Consider the following 17202-nt stretch of genomic DNA (forward strand, 5'->3'; position numbering starts at 1 on the left):
CCTCTCCCTCATTGTAATACACAAACATTACTGCTACTTATCAGGGTAAGGTATGAGGCCAAGCTGCATACAATCCAATAGTGGATGGAACAAGCGCCCTTTCAATATAGTACAATCTATCCATTTTAATAAGAGACGAGTGATGTTTTTCAAAGCTGTCAGACTGATACAAAAATGAGAAACCACAAATATTTCTAAATCAATAAACCATAGAAATCAACACAATGATGACACTGATGTGACTTGTTATATCACACATAATAGAAATACTCAGCATAACAGATCCCAAAATATTCTGTCATCTATTAAGTAGAGTTTTTCAACTCAAAAGACATTGAAAGTTTGCCTGCCCAGGTCCCAATTATGAATGACTAGTTGTAGAAGACAGGAATATTATAGATCTGCTATGTGATTGGTCGGGGGCTCCGATTGACTGATGATGAGTGTAGGACTCTTGATTGCATCAGCTCCCTCCAGGATCAGCACCTCCAGTCCACATCGTACACATAATCCACAGAATAGGACCATGCTCCTGTCTGATGAGGAGATGTGCTGTCATGCTCTAATGTCTCCTATTACAATCAATGATTCCAGCAGTACTGCGGATGGACCTCTAGTAATGAATGACTTACAATTGCAGCCGGCGTCAGCTCCTCCGTCTTCTCCCCACACAAGTCCAATGTACACAGACCTTTGCCTGAATTCCTCTACAACGAGCCGATCCCGATGACCTGCCTGCTGGAGTTCCCAACTATTTCTAACGATCCCGAGCAGGCTGCTGAACAAGCGGAATCAGGTGGGAGGTGAACTCTACACTGCCCATTTATCCTCCACACCATCCAATTACCCGGTCTACCTTAAAACATGACGTCACTGGAACCTGGGAAGGACCTCTGCTCACGTGACTCTGCTGAAGCCATCGGCGGCCATGTTGGAAATGGATGAGGATTTGTCCCATCGCTCCTAGGAAATGATACTACATGATGGACTGTAGACAGGTAGTGCAGTGAGGACAATGCCCACCACTTGTGCCGCATTTGGGTGTTCTAACAATTCTAAAAGAGACAGTCACGTTACGTTTCATAGGTAGGTAACAAATACATGGAACTGTCATCATCTGTCTTTATACTGGTGCCCCATAGCCAACCAAAGTCATCAACCGTCTTTACACTGTTGCCTCACAGCCAGAGTGATCACCCTTCTTTACACTGGTATGCCACAGCCAACCAAAGTCATTGCCCGCCTTTACAGTGGTGCGCCACAGCCAACCAAAGTCATCACCTGCTTTTACACTGGTGTGCCACAGCCAAACAGAGTCATCACCCGTCTTTACATCGTTGCCTCACAGCCAGAGTGATTATCAATCTTTACACCATTGCCCCACAGTCAGCCAAAAGTCATCACCCTTCTTTACACCGGTGCACCACAGCCAACCAAAGTCATCACCCGCCTTTACACCGGTGCGCCACTGCCAACCAAAATGATCACCCGCCTTTACACCAGTGCCCCACAGCCAAAGGCATCACCCGCCTTTACACCGGTGCGCCACAGCCAACCAGTCATCACCCGCCTTTACACCGGTGCGCCAAAGCCAACCAAAGTCATCACCTGCCTTTACACCAGTGCGCCAAAGCCAACCAAAGTCATCACCCGCCTTTACACCGGTGCGACAAAGCCAACCAAAGTCATCACCCGCCTTTACACCGGTGCGCCAAAGCCAAACAGAATCATCACCCATCTTTACACTGTTGCCCCATAGCCAACCAAAGTTATCACCTGTCTTTACACTGTTGCCCCACAGCCAAAGTCATCTCCTGTCTTTATACTGTTGCCCCACAGCCAATCAAGGTCATTATCCGTCTTTACGCTGTTGCCCCACAGCCAATCAAAGTCATTATCCGTCTTTACGCTGTTGCCCCACAGCCAAAGTCATCCGTCTTTACACTGTTGCCCCACAGCCAGTCAAAGTCATCATCTGTCTTTACATTCAGTGATGTATTTAGGTTTTATGCTGCCCTAGACAACACAAAAATCATCTGCCCCCACAGACACTAACCAACACCAACCCCCCCATCCCCCTCTCGTGGAGAGAGCCTGACAATGACCAACAACACGCCTGCCCTCCATCTGGGAGAGCCTTCTACTAACCCCCCTCCCTCCTGCGATAGAGATAAATACACCCATCTTCACAGCTCCAGACATCCCTTGGAACAAGAGTCAGGCTGTTCATACACCATCAAGCAGCCCACAGCCTCTCTCGGATCCCACCTGGTTCTCATGGCACGTGTATGTCTCGTCTTCTGGGGGGAGGTGCTGCCCCCCTGAAATATGCCGCCCTAGGCAAGTGCCTTGTGGTAAATACATCCGTTTACACTCGTGCCCCATAGCCAAAGTCATCATCTGTCTTTACACTGGTGTCCCACAGCCAGTCATCATCCGTCTTTACACTGGTGTCCCACAGCCAGTCATCATCCGTCTTTATACTGGTGCCCCACAGCCAGTCATCATCCGTCTTTATACTGTTGCCCCATAGCCAGTCATCATCCATCTTTATACTGGTGTCCCATAGCCAAAGTCAACATCTGTCCTTACGCTGTTGCCCCACAGCCAAAGTCATCAACCATCTTTATACTGGTACCCCATAGCCAGTCATCATTCCTCTTTATACTCTTGCCCCACAGCCAATCATCATCCTTCTTTATACTGTTGCCCAACAGCCAATCAAAGTCATCATCCATCTTTATACTGGTGCCCCATAGCCAGTCATCATCCATCTTTAAAGATGATGACTGGCTATGGCTCAACAGTATAAAGATGGATGATGACTGGCTATGGCTCAACAGTATAAAGATGGATGATGACTGGCTATGGGTCAACAGTATAAAGATGGATGATGACTGGCTATGGGTTAACAGTATAAAGATGATTGGCTATGGCTCAACAGTATATACTGTTGACCCATAGCCAGTCATCATCCATCTTTATACTGTTGACTCATAGCCAGTCATCACCTGTCTTTATACTGGTGCCCCATAGCCAGTCATCATCCGTCTTTATACTGTTGCCCCACAGCCAATCAAAATCATCATCCGTCTTTATACTGTTGCCTCATAGCCAGTCATCATGTCTTTATACTGTTGCCCCATAGCCAGTCATCATGTCTTTATACTGTTGCCCCATAGCCAGTCATCATCCATCTTTATACTGGTGCCTCATAGCCAGTCATTATCCATCTTTGATTGGCTGTGGGGCACCAGTATAAAGTCATCATTCGTCTTTATACTCGTGGCCCATAGCCAATCATCATCCATCTTTACAATGTTGCCCCACAGCCAAAGTCATCATCTATATTTAAACTGTTGCTCCACAGCCAGAGCCATCATCTGTCATTATACTGTTGCCCCACAGCCAATCACAGTCATCTGTCTTTACAATGTTGCCCCACAGCCAAAGTCATCATCCATCTTTACACTGTTGCCCCACAGCCAATCAGTCATCATCCATATTTATACTGTTGCTCCACAGCCAATCAGTCATCATCCATATATATACTGTTGCTCCACAGCCAGAGCCATCATCTGTAATTATACTGTTGCCCAACAGCCAATCAGAGTAATCATTCATCTTTATATTGGTGCTCCACAGCCAATCACAGTCATCTGTCTTTACACTGTTGCCCCACAGCCAATCAATCATCATCCATATTTATACTGTTGCTCCACAGCCAAAGCAATCATCTGTCTTTATACTGTTGCCCCACAGCCAATCAGAATCATCATCCATCTTTATACTGGTGCTTAACAGCCAAAGTCAGCTGTCTTTACACTGTTGCCCCAGAGCCAGAGCTATCATCTGTCTTTATACTGTTGCCCCACAGTCAATCAGATTCAGACTTTTTTTTAAATTACATTTAAAGCGGAGCTCCACCCAAAAGGGGAAGTTCTGCTTTAAGGACTGCTCCCCCGCTCCACATTAAGGATTGGCACCTTTGGGGGGCAGGTACCTGAATTGGCGGTCAGACCACCTGGGCGATCGGAAACGGAACGTGTCCTCCCTCCCTGTAGTCTTTTGGGACACGTGACAGGTCCCAATAGATTACAGGACCATTCATGAAGAGCAGCACTACTTGCGCATGCGCAGTGGGTACCAAGCTGTGAAGCCGCAAGCAGTCACAGCCGCGTGCCCACACTGAAGATGCCGGCCTCCAGGAATACAGGACAACAGGTGAAATAGGTACAGTTTTTGTAGATGCTGACTTTTATTTTTTTGACAAGATGAGCGGAACTCCCCTTTAAGGAGAAGTAGGGTTGAGGCTCTTCTGGCCCTATCCCTACTATGGATCACAGGAGTGCACTTCATTCTGCACTCTTGTGACCCAGATTCAGCCGCTAGCAAACTAAAGTCCGCGGTCACTTGACGTCACTGAGCCAGTCCAGACTCTGGAGGGATCCCAACTTTAAAGTTGAGATTCACCCAGATGCCTGAGGAGCAACTGGCTCAGCCTCCCAGCGATTGACAGTCACCCCTCTCTGCTCACTGAACACCAAGAACTGAGTGCTCAGATCTCTGTGTTACAGCCAGCGGGGGACTGATGCTACCTAGGTAAGTGTTTGTTTTTCTTTTAAACCCAAATTTCTTTTTTAATTCCTCAGTTTAAAGAAAAAAAAATAAACAAAACAGCTGATTTAAATAAGACAGAGGTACAGACAAGGCAGATGACAGGATACTTAGAATATTCATACAATCCTTAGAAACCTTCAGAGAACCTTTTTCTCCTGTGACCTTTAACCAAATAGAAACTTCCTTAATATACACATTTTTCCCATTCAGTACAATGGCAAGCACTCTGATTGGCCACTTTTAGGAGCATGTTTCATCTTATGTGTCTAGACCTAGAATAGCTGTATGCATAGATTTTAATTAAAAAATAAATAGATACTCCTTGTCTTGTTTATGGCAAATCTGCTCTCTTCACCATAAACAAGCACACCATGAATATTTAAGACCTTTCTCAATCTAATGCAAATAACCTCTAAAACCTCCCCTGACTCTCCACATATTTACCCCAAAACAGGTTAACCCAACATAACAAAAGGTAAAGTAGTTACCTTGTGCATAATTTAACATAGTAAGGAGTCTTTGCTTTTGGTGTGGAAAATATGTCTAGCTCATTCATATTCTGGCCTGGTCAATAACATGAGAACACACCACACACACTTACAATATCCCTACAAAAGACAGGCTTCATCTACCCACTGGCTTCTTTACACCCCTAAAGGTTCCTGGGCACCCTGGTTGACAAAGGCTGGTATAGGATAGCAAGGCATTTCCCCACTCCTCCCTCCCGCAAGCTAACAGACTGTCTGGAGACTGCGCTGTCCGCTGTTATGGTGGTTGTAAAGGCAGAAGGTTATAGAATGCATGGAGGTAAAAAGCTTCTGCATGCAGCTTCCCATGCTAGCCTCCCCCCCTTACACTTACCTGAGCCTGATCCTCCCTCAGCTCCCTCCCTCTTCATTGGCTCAGACACAGCAGAGGGAGGCAATGTCAATCACAGCTAGTGAGGAGGGAGCAGGTGTGGGGCTCAGGATCAAGCACACAGATGTGCCAGAAGAGGAAGCAGCTTTCTATGGTGACACACCAAGAAGATGAGGATCAAGGCTGCTTTGTGCAAAACCATTGCACAGAGCAGGTAAGTACATGTTATTTAAAAAAAAAAAAAAAAAGGTAAGCCTTTGCAATCACTTTAACTCTTTCCTGAGAAAACAGGTGGCTCAGGGAAGCAGCACTGACAGAGCAGGAGCCAGCAGCATTGAAAGCTGTAAACTGCAAGTGGGGTAAGAATTGTAAAAAATTGTTTACTGATGAATTTTTTTTTTTTAATGTTCTCAATGTATTAGGCTAAAAACGCTGGAGGCCTTAATAAGGAATCAATTTGTCCAGCATCAGTACCTCTTCTGTAATGAACAATTTGCTCAGCTAATGAATCTTGGTGAATATTAAACTATGTGCAAAATAATTTACAAAACATTAATGCATACAGAAATCCTAAAACAGTGCTCCATCCTAACGTCCTAAAATCATGCTTCACATAAAATCAGAACAGAAAAATAAACAATACATCAATACAATAAAAATATGTATAAAATTTCTCTCCCACCAAAATAATATATAGTATCTTAATACCAACTGCTGGCAGTTAGCAGCCCTTAGTGCCCTAATTTTTTGACACATTTTTATGTTACAGGGTCAACAGATTTTGGAGAGTTTCTGAATGGTATTTCATGGTGGTAACACTAAAAAGTTTATGTAAAAGGAGATATGGCAGGGATCTAAATGATTTTAAGTGGAGTATAATTTTGAGCACTGCCATAGCAATGTTTATTTTCAGTTGCATTTATTTATGGTTATATTTTTCTGCTATACGTTTTTTTTTTTTTTGCTGCATTCTATTTTTTATGTATTGTATATGAATTGGTACATGGTTTACTATGTAATAAGATGATTAGGAGTGCATATTTGTGCATTATAGAATGGAAAGGAAGGGCAGTTTATAAAAGCACACACTAGGCAATCAGATTCAAATTTATGGCAATTTCTTCATACCCTCGTCTTAAATTATATTATTATAATACAGAATTTTTATATCGCCAACAGTTTGTGTAGCGTATTATAACTATACTACCTCCCTTTATATTGTAATTTACTGCACAAGCTGTCAGTACTATATAAATCCTGTATAATAATCCATTTTTAAAGCTGAACTTCAGGGAAAACAAAAATACTCCCTTGCAGTTGGGCTGCCCCTGCATTGTATGGTTTAAAGGCTCGTTTATTTGCTAGGGAGCTGTAAAAAGCCTCCACTCCATCTGCATTAGTAGACCAGTACCCATAGCCTCTTCTTTCCTATACTCTGGTGATCATAGCCTTGCATTGCACATGAGGATACTGAGGTAGAGTTTGCTGCTGAAACATAATGGAGTAGAGGAGAGAGCCTGCTTCCAGGTAGTGGGGTCTTTAATGCCCCCCAGACCTAAAAGAGCATTTAACCCTAGTAATGTGGAGGAAGCACCACCACAAGGGAGCATCTTTGTTCGCCCTTGAGATAGGATTTAAGCTGACCATAGATGGCTTGTTACAAGTAAATTCCGCTTTATATGGTGCATGTAACAAGCTGGAGTTGTCAAGGGTTTACATAACTTTTAACAATTATTAACAGCATTCCATCTTCCCATGGCCTATGTCACGAAAAGATATGACACTTCCTTATCCAGCCATAGATGGAGCGAGTCCTTGCTGAACCGGCCAAGATTCAAACCATCTATGGCTGGCTAAGTGTTGAAAGAGTCTGATGGAGGCTGTAGCATGTTAATGGAGCCAAGGTAGGAGACATGGACCCCTGAAGAGGTGGAGTATATTATATTGTCTTTTCATGGTTATGCTATGTGTCATTCACCTTCTCTGACTTGTCAGGAAAAAAAACCCCCAAAAAAACCACTAGATAATAAAAAAAAAAAAAATCTATCGAATGAAAAAGATTTTTGGCAAAAAAAAAAGTGTCTCTTTAACAACTCCTGAGATCAGATATCAGCTACACTGGCAGTGTTTTTTTTTTGGAGTTGTCTGACTCATGAGGGTCGATTTAGTAATGGCAGATAGGATGTTCACTTTGCAAGGAAATATAAGAAACACCATTTTGCTTGCACGATTGAATGATGGAAGTCGGCAGAAATTCACCTCAGTCACTAACATCTGGGGCAAAATCCCTTGCAAACTGAACAGCCGTTAGTAGATCAACCCCATGGATTCACATTGTGAAAATGAGCAATAAAGCACAACCCTTGTTCAGCTCTGAATAGCAGAATAAACCAATATGGTAGCCTCCATTTATACTGTATAATTACAAACATGCATTTTGTATCAGCGATTATAATATTAATCACAAACTGTTCTCTGCTCCATGCACCTTATATGTAAGAAACATTGTAAAGATTATAAAACCCCTTTCATCAACCAATGTGTGCCTTGGTAAGGACTTTGTAGCAACATTCATTTTACTGTATCATTTATTTCCGTCAGATTTCCATCAAACCCAGAGAGGCGAAAACTGTGGCTGAGCCTCCTTAACCGAGAACATTTCACCCCAAGCCTGCACACATTTTTATGTTCCAAACATTTTGATGAGACGTGTTTTGACAGAACAGGCCAAACTGTGCGTTTGAGAGTCAATGCTGCACCCACTATTTTTATCTATCCCAACCATATGCTAGAAAAAGTAAGTATCTTGTATAAAAAAAATCTTAATTACAATTGCATACCGAACCCTGGTATACATGAACTCATGGTTACATATAGCCATGCAGAAATCTGCATGACGTCTTCCTTAAGAGAATGTGTAGCAATTTTGTACATATTTCCCACTATGGTCAAGAGGTGGAGCTTTCTTTCATTAAAGACTTTTGATTCAGGCATTTCATAAATTTCGGCACCAATGGAGATGTCAGTAGTGTCCCCAAAAAGCAAATGTATGTGCAGGGTAGCACTAAGGAAATAACATTTGTGAAGCAAGGAGGTGAGCTAATAAAATTAAAATTCTTTTAACAATAGATTAGGGTTATAGGGCTGGAGCTGCAAAGAAAAAAAAAAAAAAAAAAAATTTTTGCCACATTCAAAATGGTTATCTGCACTATTCAGGGCACACAGAACCTGACCAGTGCTTACTCCCTTTATTCCCTGTGTTACAGTCAGTACCAGAGTACTGACAAGTTAAAGGGGCTACTAATATTAGACATCTGGAATGCTAGTTGCCTGGTGGTTTGAGTTGATACATTCACCCTAAGAGCTGATTCACACATGTGCGGTGTGGATTGTAACTCAGGTTTCACAGCTAATTAACACAGAAGTTGTTCAACAGTTCATATCAGGTTTACATCAGGTTCAGGTCAGGATTCTATACTGTTCACACATATGCGGTTTAGAAACTGTTCCTATAGAAGTCAATAGCACCTGAACCTGATGGCACTGCTCAGACATCATACAGGACTCTTTTTCAAATCCTCACCGCCCGTGCACTGGACATATGTGAACACGCACAATAGGAAGCAATATATGTGAACAGGCACTATTACTTTTTGGTCACTTACATGGGACATGTATGGTGATCAGGACAGTCAGAAATATTTGTTTCAAAGTACTGAAAGAAGGGAGTTAAGCCTGACAGCTAAGCAATTATCACTTTTTAAGTCAGCAATGTGCCCCCTGTTACTTTTAGGCAACTTAGATCTGCTCTCATTCAGCCATCAGTTAATGGCTAACAAATTGCACTTTCATTTACAAAAAGGGAAAATGGGTTAAAAAGATCATGTCCTGTTGCACATGTACAGTTGTAGGTTGGTGTCCTGAAATATATACCCACTAGCTGGGCTACCTTGCTAAAACACTGGGTTGCAAAGAAGGCATGACACAGATTATCAGACCGCTTCCGATCCAAAGGAGCCTTCACTTGCTGATGTCTACCTATGAAAGTGAATGTTAATGAATGTTAGAAAATTAGACCCAAGTAACCCCTAACACTTTTGTGTCTACAGATAGCTCTTGTGAAGAAAGCAGCCACTACAAAACTAGACCTACAGTCTCCACCACTGTACCCTGCAGACAGCCAGAAACAAACAGCAACTCACTATGATCATGCCTACTGTCTTCCAAGCCCTGCTGAAATCAAGAAAAAAATCTGGGAACTTGAAAAGAAACTGGAACTTGCCCATAAGAAAATAAAAATATATCAGCAGAGGGAACGCAGAGTAAAAGGAAAATGCTTGCTAGAGGAGATTAATCCAGATTTAAACAAGGGGTCAAGAAACTCAAATCAGGAGGTGGTATGTGAACTGCAGAAAGAGACCAGAACAAATCTTAGGACAATGGTATAAGAAGAAAATGCCTGTTTATATGCACTATCCAGAAGCACTAAAGTATAACATAAGTTTCATACATTTAAATCCTGCTTTGCATTTAGATCCTACTACTTTGGATTATTACAAACAATGACCAGTGACCTGCATTCTGGGGTCCTTAAAGGGGTTGTAATCCCTTAAATATACCCATTGAAGGCCTTAGGTAATACACAAAGATGAAACAAATCCTCCTACCCATTTATCTGCAGCTCTCTAAAGCATACATTGTATACAGCATTTGAGGGATCTGATGACACACACTGCAATACATAGAACAGGGAGCAGAGTGTAATCTGACACCTGAGTGGAGAGAACAGACACAAACCCCTCTGCAGTGTCTCAATGAGAAACTTGCACTAGGCTGTCAATCGCTTGCTGTGTGCTGTGCTGTCCCTGCTCTTGCTCCCAAGCTTGTCTGGTGTCTGCACAGTGTCAGAAGTGATCCATGCAAATGGAAGAATGAGAGACCAGACAGAAAATCACATTATGTGCTTTGGATCAAAATACACACTACAGAAGGCTAGAGGTTTACAACGTTAACGTTCAGTTATTATACAATAATTATGGGAAAAAAATAGTCTGAATTAAAGTGGTGAGTGCCAATTCATACAAATATATTTATATTCTATGTATTTCACCATGCTAAAAAACGTCTTCACTTTCTGCTGTGTTCTGTTTTCATTGTACAGTAGCTGGCTAGAATGCAGCTAAAGTAAAAACCTGCCAATGAATCAATGTGAAGACAACTCATACCAAATAACTCCTCAACCCGCTTGTTTAACACTTAGTTTTTTTTAAGTTAAGATGTCCAGCCCAAGTTTAGCAGCAGGATGCGTCAGATCAGAAGAACTGTAATTTTGTAGTTTACCCTCAAGCCTGTGAACGAGTAATACACAGACATTTGTACATCGCCAGTTCTCTGGTGCAAGGTATATAAAGTTTTTACAAGATTTACATGTGGATCTAAAAAAAGACATTGAGGTCACAAAAGGGGCCAGGGGCCCATTCATACATATGCATTTTACAAAGTGCACTACATTGATTTTGAACTGGACGCACCTATAGTCAGCACTTAGTAATGCAAAGATGGGAATTCTCTATCTTCAACCACTTGAAAGTAATTAGCCCCATGTTATACCCAACACGGTTACCCATTGCACAGTGCATTACATGCAACTTCACTATATCCAAATGACTGGCTTATTCTTGCAGATTCAAAGAACAAAAAGGGGTGTGGGTAAATCTTCCATCTTGACAGCGGTTTTCCTTCAGATTCCAGTATTTTGATAAAGCTGTGTATTCGCCTTTACAAAAGGACACCTATACACTAAATCAGAAGTTTTATATATTCATACAACCAATTAAAACCAATATACATTGAGCTGTCATGTAAAATAACTCTGATCTGCATAATTAAGGTAATAACAGATGTACAAGGGGTCTTCAAAATGTTTACACACTTTTACACAAACACACACACACACACACACACACACACACACTGGTACTATGTGTGGAGTGTCAAAGCAAAGAAAGGCTAAGTTTCATTTTGGCCAGTCAGTGAGTGCCCTTGTTTATGAATATGCAGCTACAAATGTGTCACAGAGGAGTTCTCTCTTAATAAGAAAGAGAAAAAAAAAAACAAACCTCAAGGATATACTTTTGCAAAGGACTGTCAAAAGCCAATATAATGTGTTAACACACTGCCCTTTACAGTAAATATTCTGCCTTATTGGTGTAGTTAGCAGATCACTTCTGTTCTCAACCTATTTGATTAACTAAAGTAGCTGGTTAAAAAAAACAACAGCGATGATTAGTTCAATTCAATTAAAATGTGAAAGGAACCAGAAGCAGGCTTATTGTACCCAATCTATCTCCAGTCTAGGACTGCAACTAACATTTTCATAATGGTTGGCCAATTATTGTTTCATTTAATCAGATGACAAAAAACCCAAACCGTTTGGCATATAATATATAAAGTTTAAAAAAAGAAAATTATTCTTGAATATGCAATGGTAATTATAAATAACCAGCTACAGTATATGGTAGAGGAACAAAATATCTAATCCACTCTGAGAATAACAGACAGAAGAGTATATAGAATAAGAGTAAATATTAGTAGAATATACTATCGCTGGTTGAATCTGGTACATATCATGAGAGTCAGGAAAAAAAAAAAAAAAAAAAAAAGACTAAATACACTGTTTTGTAGATTTACAGACAGAACTGTAATATAATATTATGCATGACAGATTCCCTTGGAATAGGTAGGTAGCTTGAGAGCAGCAGAGTGGTTAAGTGATTAGCACTTCCGCCTAGCAGCACTAGGGTTGGCTATTTGAATCCTAACCACGACATACATGTTCTCCCTGTGCCTGCGTGGGTTTCCCCAGGGTACTCGTTTCCTCCCACTCCAAAGACATGCTGATATGTTAACTGGCTGCTGTCTAAAGTGGTCCTAGTATGTATGAATGTGAGTTAGGGACCTTAGATTGTAAGCTCCTTGAGGGCAGGGACTGATGTGAATGTAAAAAATGTGTGTAAACTGCTGCATAAATTAATGGCACTATAAAAGTACCTGTAATAAATAACAGAACCTTTGCCTGCTGTCACTGAGACATTTAGTAGCAGCAGCATGCTTTTTGTAGCACCTGTAATGATGGGATAGAAAAAACAAAAATCAGCCCTTCATTAGTACAAAACAGCAGATAATCACTACTATAAGGAGCTAATTTATACTGTGAAACAGCGACTGTAAATATACAGCAGGAAAAATAAGTATTAAAGACATTTTTTTCTAGGCAAATATATTTCTAAAGGTCCTATTGACCTGAAATTTTTCCGTCGGTAACAGCCCATGCAATCCATACATACAAAGAAACCAAAACAAATATGTTCAGAAATTAGGTTATGTGTAATAAAATGGAATGACATGGAAAAAGTATTGAACACATGAAGAAAGGGAGGTGCAAAAAGGCATGGCAAGCCAAGACACTAGCTGAAGTTTATCAGTAATTGGCAACCCTGCCCTTTGTCAGTGCAAATTAATATCAGCTGTTCAGTCTCAACTGATGGCCTATAAAAAGGTGCCTCATTACCAAGGTGTCACACAAGAAACATCTCATGATGGGCAAAAGCAAGGAGCTCTCTCAAGACCTTTGCAACCTTATCGATGCAAGACATACTAATGGAATTGGTTACAGAAGGATTTCTAAACTTTTGAATGTTCCAGTTAACACTGTTGGAGCCATCATCCAGAAGTGGAAAGTACATAATTTGCCCATAAACCGGCCATGACCAGGTTCTCCTCACAAGATTTCGGACAAGGGAGTGAAAATTATTATCAGAGGAGTTGCCCAAGAGCCAAGGACCACTTGTGGATAGCTTCAGAAAGACCTGGATTTAGCAGATATAATTGTGTCAAACAAGTAATGCACTCAACCGCCATGGCCTGAATGCACACTCACCACACAAGACCCCATTGCTGAATAAAAAGCATGTTGAAGCTCATTTGAAGTTTACTGCACAACATTTAGACAAGTCTGTGAAATACTGGGAGAATGTAGTCTGGTCACATGAGAGCAAAATTGAACTCTTTGGATGCCATAATACAGGGCTTAAAATTTCAAGTCCTGAGCTACTAGCAGGCCTTAAGAGTTACTCTCCACCAGTTGCCCCACCAAACCGCTACCCTGCCATGCCCCTAATCCCTCCCCTAAACACACCCTCGTAAATTCTCTCATTAAATGACACTTAAATGTTTTATGCAGAATAGTTACAGAAATATATACCCTCCTTCACCCCCTCCCCCATAGCTATGTCCTCTACCCCCTTTAAAAAATAAAAAAAGGGGCAAAAAAGGGAGTGATTGGTATTTCTGCTACTCACAATTATGGCACTATCCCCCCATAATTTGAGGTTATAATGAGCACACAACCCCCCCCCCCCTTAGAACCCGTGGTCTCCGATATGGTACAATGCACCCCCCCCAAAACACACACAGGGCCCACTGCTACATCAAGTGAATACAGAGCCTCCAACACCACCACATACACACACACACACACACACACACACGTCTCCCCTCTGGCTCTCTCAGCCTGTCACACTCCATTTCTCAGCACTCCTGTAACAGACAGTTCTCCCCCTTCCTCCCACTGTTACATGCCGAGTTCTCACCAGTCTGTGGATTCTCCTCCTCCTTGGGCTCTGTCAGTCACTCTCTCCTCTCACTGGACTGGACTCGTAGCACGCTTGCACAATCCACCCTGCAGCCCCTCCCCATCCTTTCAGGAGCCTGTCATAGGACCTCCTAAGGACTCTGGGTCCTTGGGTAGTGTGAGTGCTTAATGCCTGAAAGGTTATTCCGCCTCTGGTGCCGACACCCGCTCCATATCTATCGGCTGTTTGATCGATCTGGCCCTCGCCCCCATGTTATTTCCACTCGCAAAATGTGAGCAGGTGAGTGGAAATTTCAAAGCCTGCCATAATACACCATGTTTGGAGGTGAAATGGCACTGCACATCACCCCAAAGACACCATACCAACAGTAAAGTTTGGAGGTGGGAACACCATGGTGTGGGGCTGTTTTTCAGCATACGGTACTGGCAAACTTCATGTCATTGAAAGAAGGATGAATGTAAAACTGTACCAAGACATTTTTTATAAAAATCTGCTGCCATCTACCAGGATGATGAAACAAGGGTGGACATTTCAGCAAGACAGACAATGATCCCAAACACAAAGCCAAGGAAGCTCTCAATTGGTTTCAAAAGGAGGAAAGTAAAGCTGCTAGAATGGCCCAACCAATCACCTGACCAGCATCCAATAATAAAAAAAAAAAAAAAATTTACGGAAAGACCTAAAGATCAGCGTTCCTAGAAGAGGCCCATAGCACCTTCAAGATTTAAAGACAGTTTGTGCGGAAAAATGGGCCAAAATCACACCTGAATAAATTCATGCAACTAGATTCTCCATAAAGTAGGCATCTTAAAGCTGTCATTACAAACAATGGATTTTGTACAAAGTGTTACATGAATTTCAGTTAGCGTGTTCAATACTTTTTCCCTGTGTCATTCCATTTTATTACACATAACTTGTTTTGTTTTCTTTGTGTGTATGGATTGCATGGGCTGTTACCGACATGTGGTGAAAATTTCACGTCAATAGCACCTTTAGAAATATACACTAATTACCAAAAGTATTGGAACACCCCTCCAAATAATTGTATTCAGGTGTTCCAATCACCTCCATAGCCACAGGTGTATAAAATCAAGCACTTAGGCATGCAGACTGCTTCTACAAACATTTGTGAAAGAATAGATCTCTCTCAGGAGCTCAGTGAATTCAAGCGTGGTACCGATAGGTTGCCACCTGTGCAATTTCCTTGCTACTAAAATATTCCACGGTCAACTGATATTGGTATTATAACACATTGGAAGCAACCGGGAACAGCAGCAACTCAGCCACAAAGTGGTAGGTCACGTAAAATGACAGAGCAGGGTCAGCACATGCTGAAGCGCAGTGTGCAGAAGTCACCAACTGTCTGCAGTCAATAGCTAAAGACCTCCAAACTTCATGTGGCCTTCTGATTAGCAGAGCAACAGAGAGAGGTTCATGGAATGGGTTTCCATGCCCGAGCAGCTGCATCCAAGCCTTACATCACCAAGTGCAAAGCAAAGTGTCGGATGCAGTGGTGTAAAGCATGCCGAAAGCAGTGGAGACGTGTTCTCTGGAATGACCAATCACGCTTCTGTCTGGCAATCCGATGGACGTGTCTGGGTTTGGCGGTTGCCAGAACGGTACTTGCCTGACTGTATTGTGCCAAGTGTAAAGTTGGAGGGGGGATTGTGTTGTGGTGTTGGGCTGGGCCCCTTAGATCAAGTAAAGGAAACTCTTAAGATGTCAGCATACCAAAGAGATTTTGGACAATGTCATACTCCCAACTTTGTGGGAACAGTTTGGGGATGGCCCCTTCCTGTTCCAACATGACTGTGCACTAGTGCATAAAGACATGAATTAGCGAGTTTGGGGTGGAGGAACTTGACTGGCCTAGACCAGAGTCCTGACCTCAAGCTGATAGAACACCTTCGGGATGAATTAGAGCAGAGACTGCGAGCCAGGCCTTCTAATCAAACATCAGTGCCTGACCTCACAAATGCACTTCTGGAAGAAAGGTCAAAAACATTCCCAAACCTTGTGGACAGCCTTCCCATAAGCGTTGAAGCTGTTATAGCTGTAAAGGGTGGGCCAATTCAATATTGAGCCCTACGGACCAAGACTGGGATGCCAATAAAGTTCATGTGCGTGTAAAGGCAGGCATCCCAATATTTTAGACAATATAGTGTATTTACCTAGAAAAATGATGGCGCGTTCAATACTTATTTTACCTGCTGTATATAAAAAAAAAAATATATACCCAAAAGTAGGATATACCAGGTATTTTAACTGGGAGTCAGAAATTTAGCCATATGGGGGGGGGGGGGCAAATAAACTTTTTATATTAAAGTAGTACTAAAGGCTGAAACTATTTTTTTTTTTTTGCATGGTTAGAATTTTAAACATAACGCACAATACTGGTAAAAAACTTTTACTTTAAAATTAATTGTAATGCCTTATATTACCTCCAGACTATCAGCCTCCAGGTTCTCTGGGTTCAGATATTGATCTTCCCTGCACAGAGCCCTAAAGGGAATTGTAAATGTTGGATTTTTTTTTTTTTTTTTTTTAAACAAACATATCATACTTACCTGTTATGTAATGGTTTTGTACACAGCAGCCCCTCCTCTTCTGGGGTCCCCCGCCTTCAGAGTGCCCCTATAGCAAGCCGCAAAGTCTAGTACAGATTGCCCCTACAGCAAGGCACTGGGACTACCTGCCCCATGAGACACTACTCACACATTCACAAATTCTCAAGCACTTACTGAGAAGTGTACTGAGCTGTATGTGTGCTGCACTGTGTATACTGACATGTATGAACTGTATGTGTGCTACACTGTATTTTATGTTTACAAATAATGCAATCTGTATTCTGGCCAACTAAATCGATAAGAAAAGTTGTCAAATTACTTCCATATATAAATTATAATCAGATATGTCGATTAGTTGTTTCAGCCCTACTCCACTACCTTCCTTTCAACTATTCACTAGACCTCAAACAGAGCAGCTCATTGCACAATGAGGGGGGAAGTCCTAGTCTTCCCCTCAGCACTTGGGGTAATCTCTGACTGTACCCATGGTGAACTGCATCTTC

The 17202-nt window shown here is 41.9% G+C and overlaps 2 protein-coding genes across 3 annotated transcripts in view; one reads left to right on the top strand and one right to left on the bottom strand.

The window, feature by feature from the left end:
* The window catches only part of PSPH (phosphoserine phosphatase), a 29104-nt gene extending 28242 nt beyond the window's left edge, over positions 1–862 (bottom strand). For both annotated transcript variants that reach the window (XM_089668473.1, XM_089668471.1), the window contains exon 1: positions 633–862. The gene's annotated coding sequence lies outside the window, so the exon portion shown is untranslated. The remainder of the gene's footprint in view (positions 1–632) is intronic.
* On the top strand, positions 515–12551 carry LOC149469869 (THAP domain-containing protein 2-like). The gene is made up of 3 exons (XM_089668474.1): positions 515–1086; positions 8080–8275; positions 9588–12551. Exons 1-3 carry the CDS (start codon positions 1016–1018, stop codon positions 9924–9926), a joined length of 606 nt encoding a protein of 201 aa, XP_089524600.1. The 5' UTR covers positions 515–1015; the 3' UTR covers positions 9927–12551.
* Positions 12552–17202: the final 4651 nt, after the last annotated feature.

Source organism: Staurois parvus, unplaced genomic scaffold, assembly GCF_062004578.1.
Source record: "Staurois parvus isolate SC_StPar_1 unplaced genomic scaffold, SC_StPar_1.0 ptg000058l, whole genome shotgun sequence".
In the NCBI taxonomy this organism is placed as follows: domain Eukaryota; kingdom Metazoa; phylum Chordata; class Amphibia; order Anura; family Ranidae; genus Staurois; species Staurois parvus.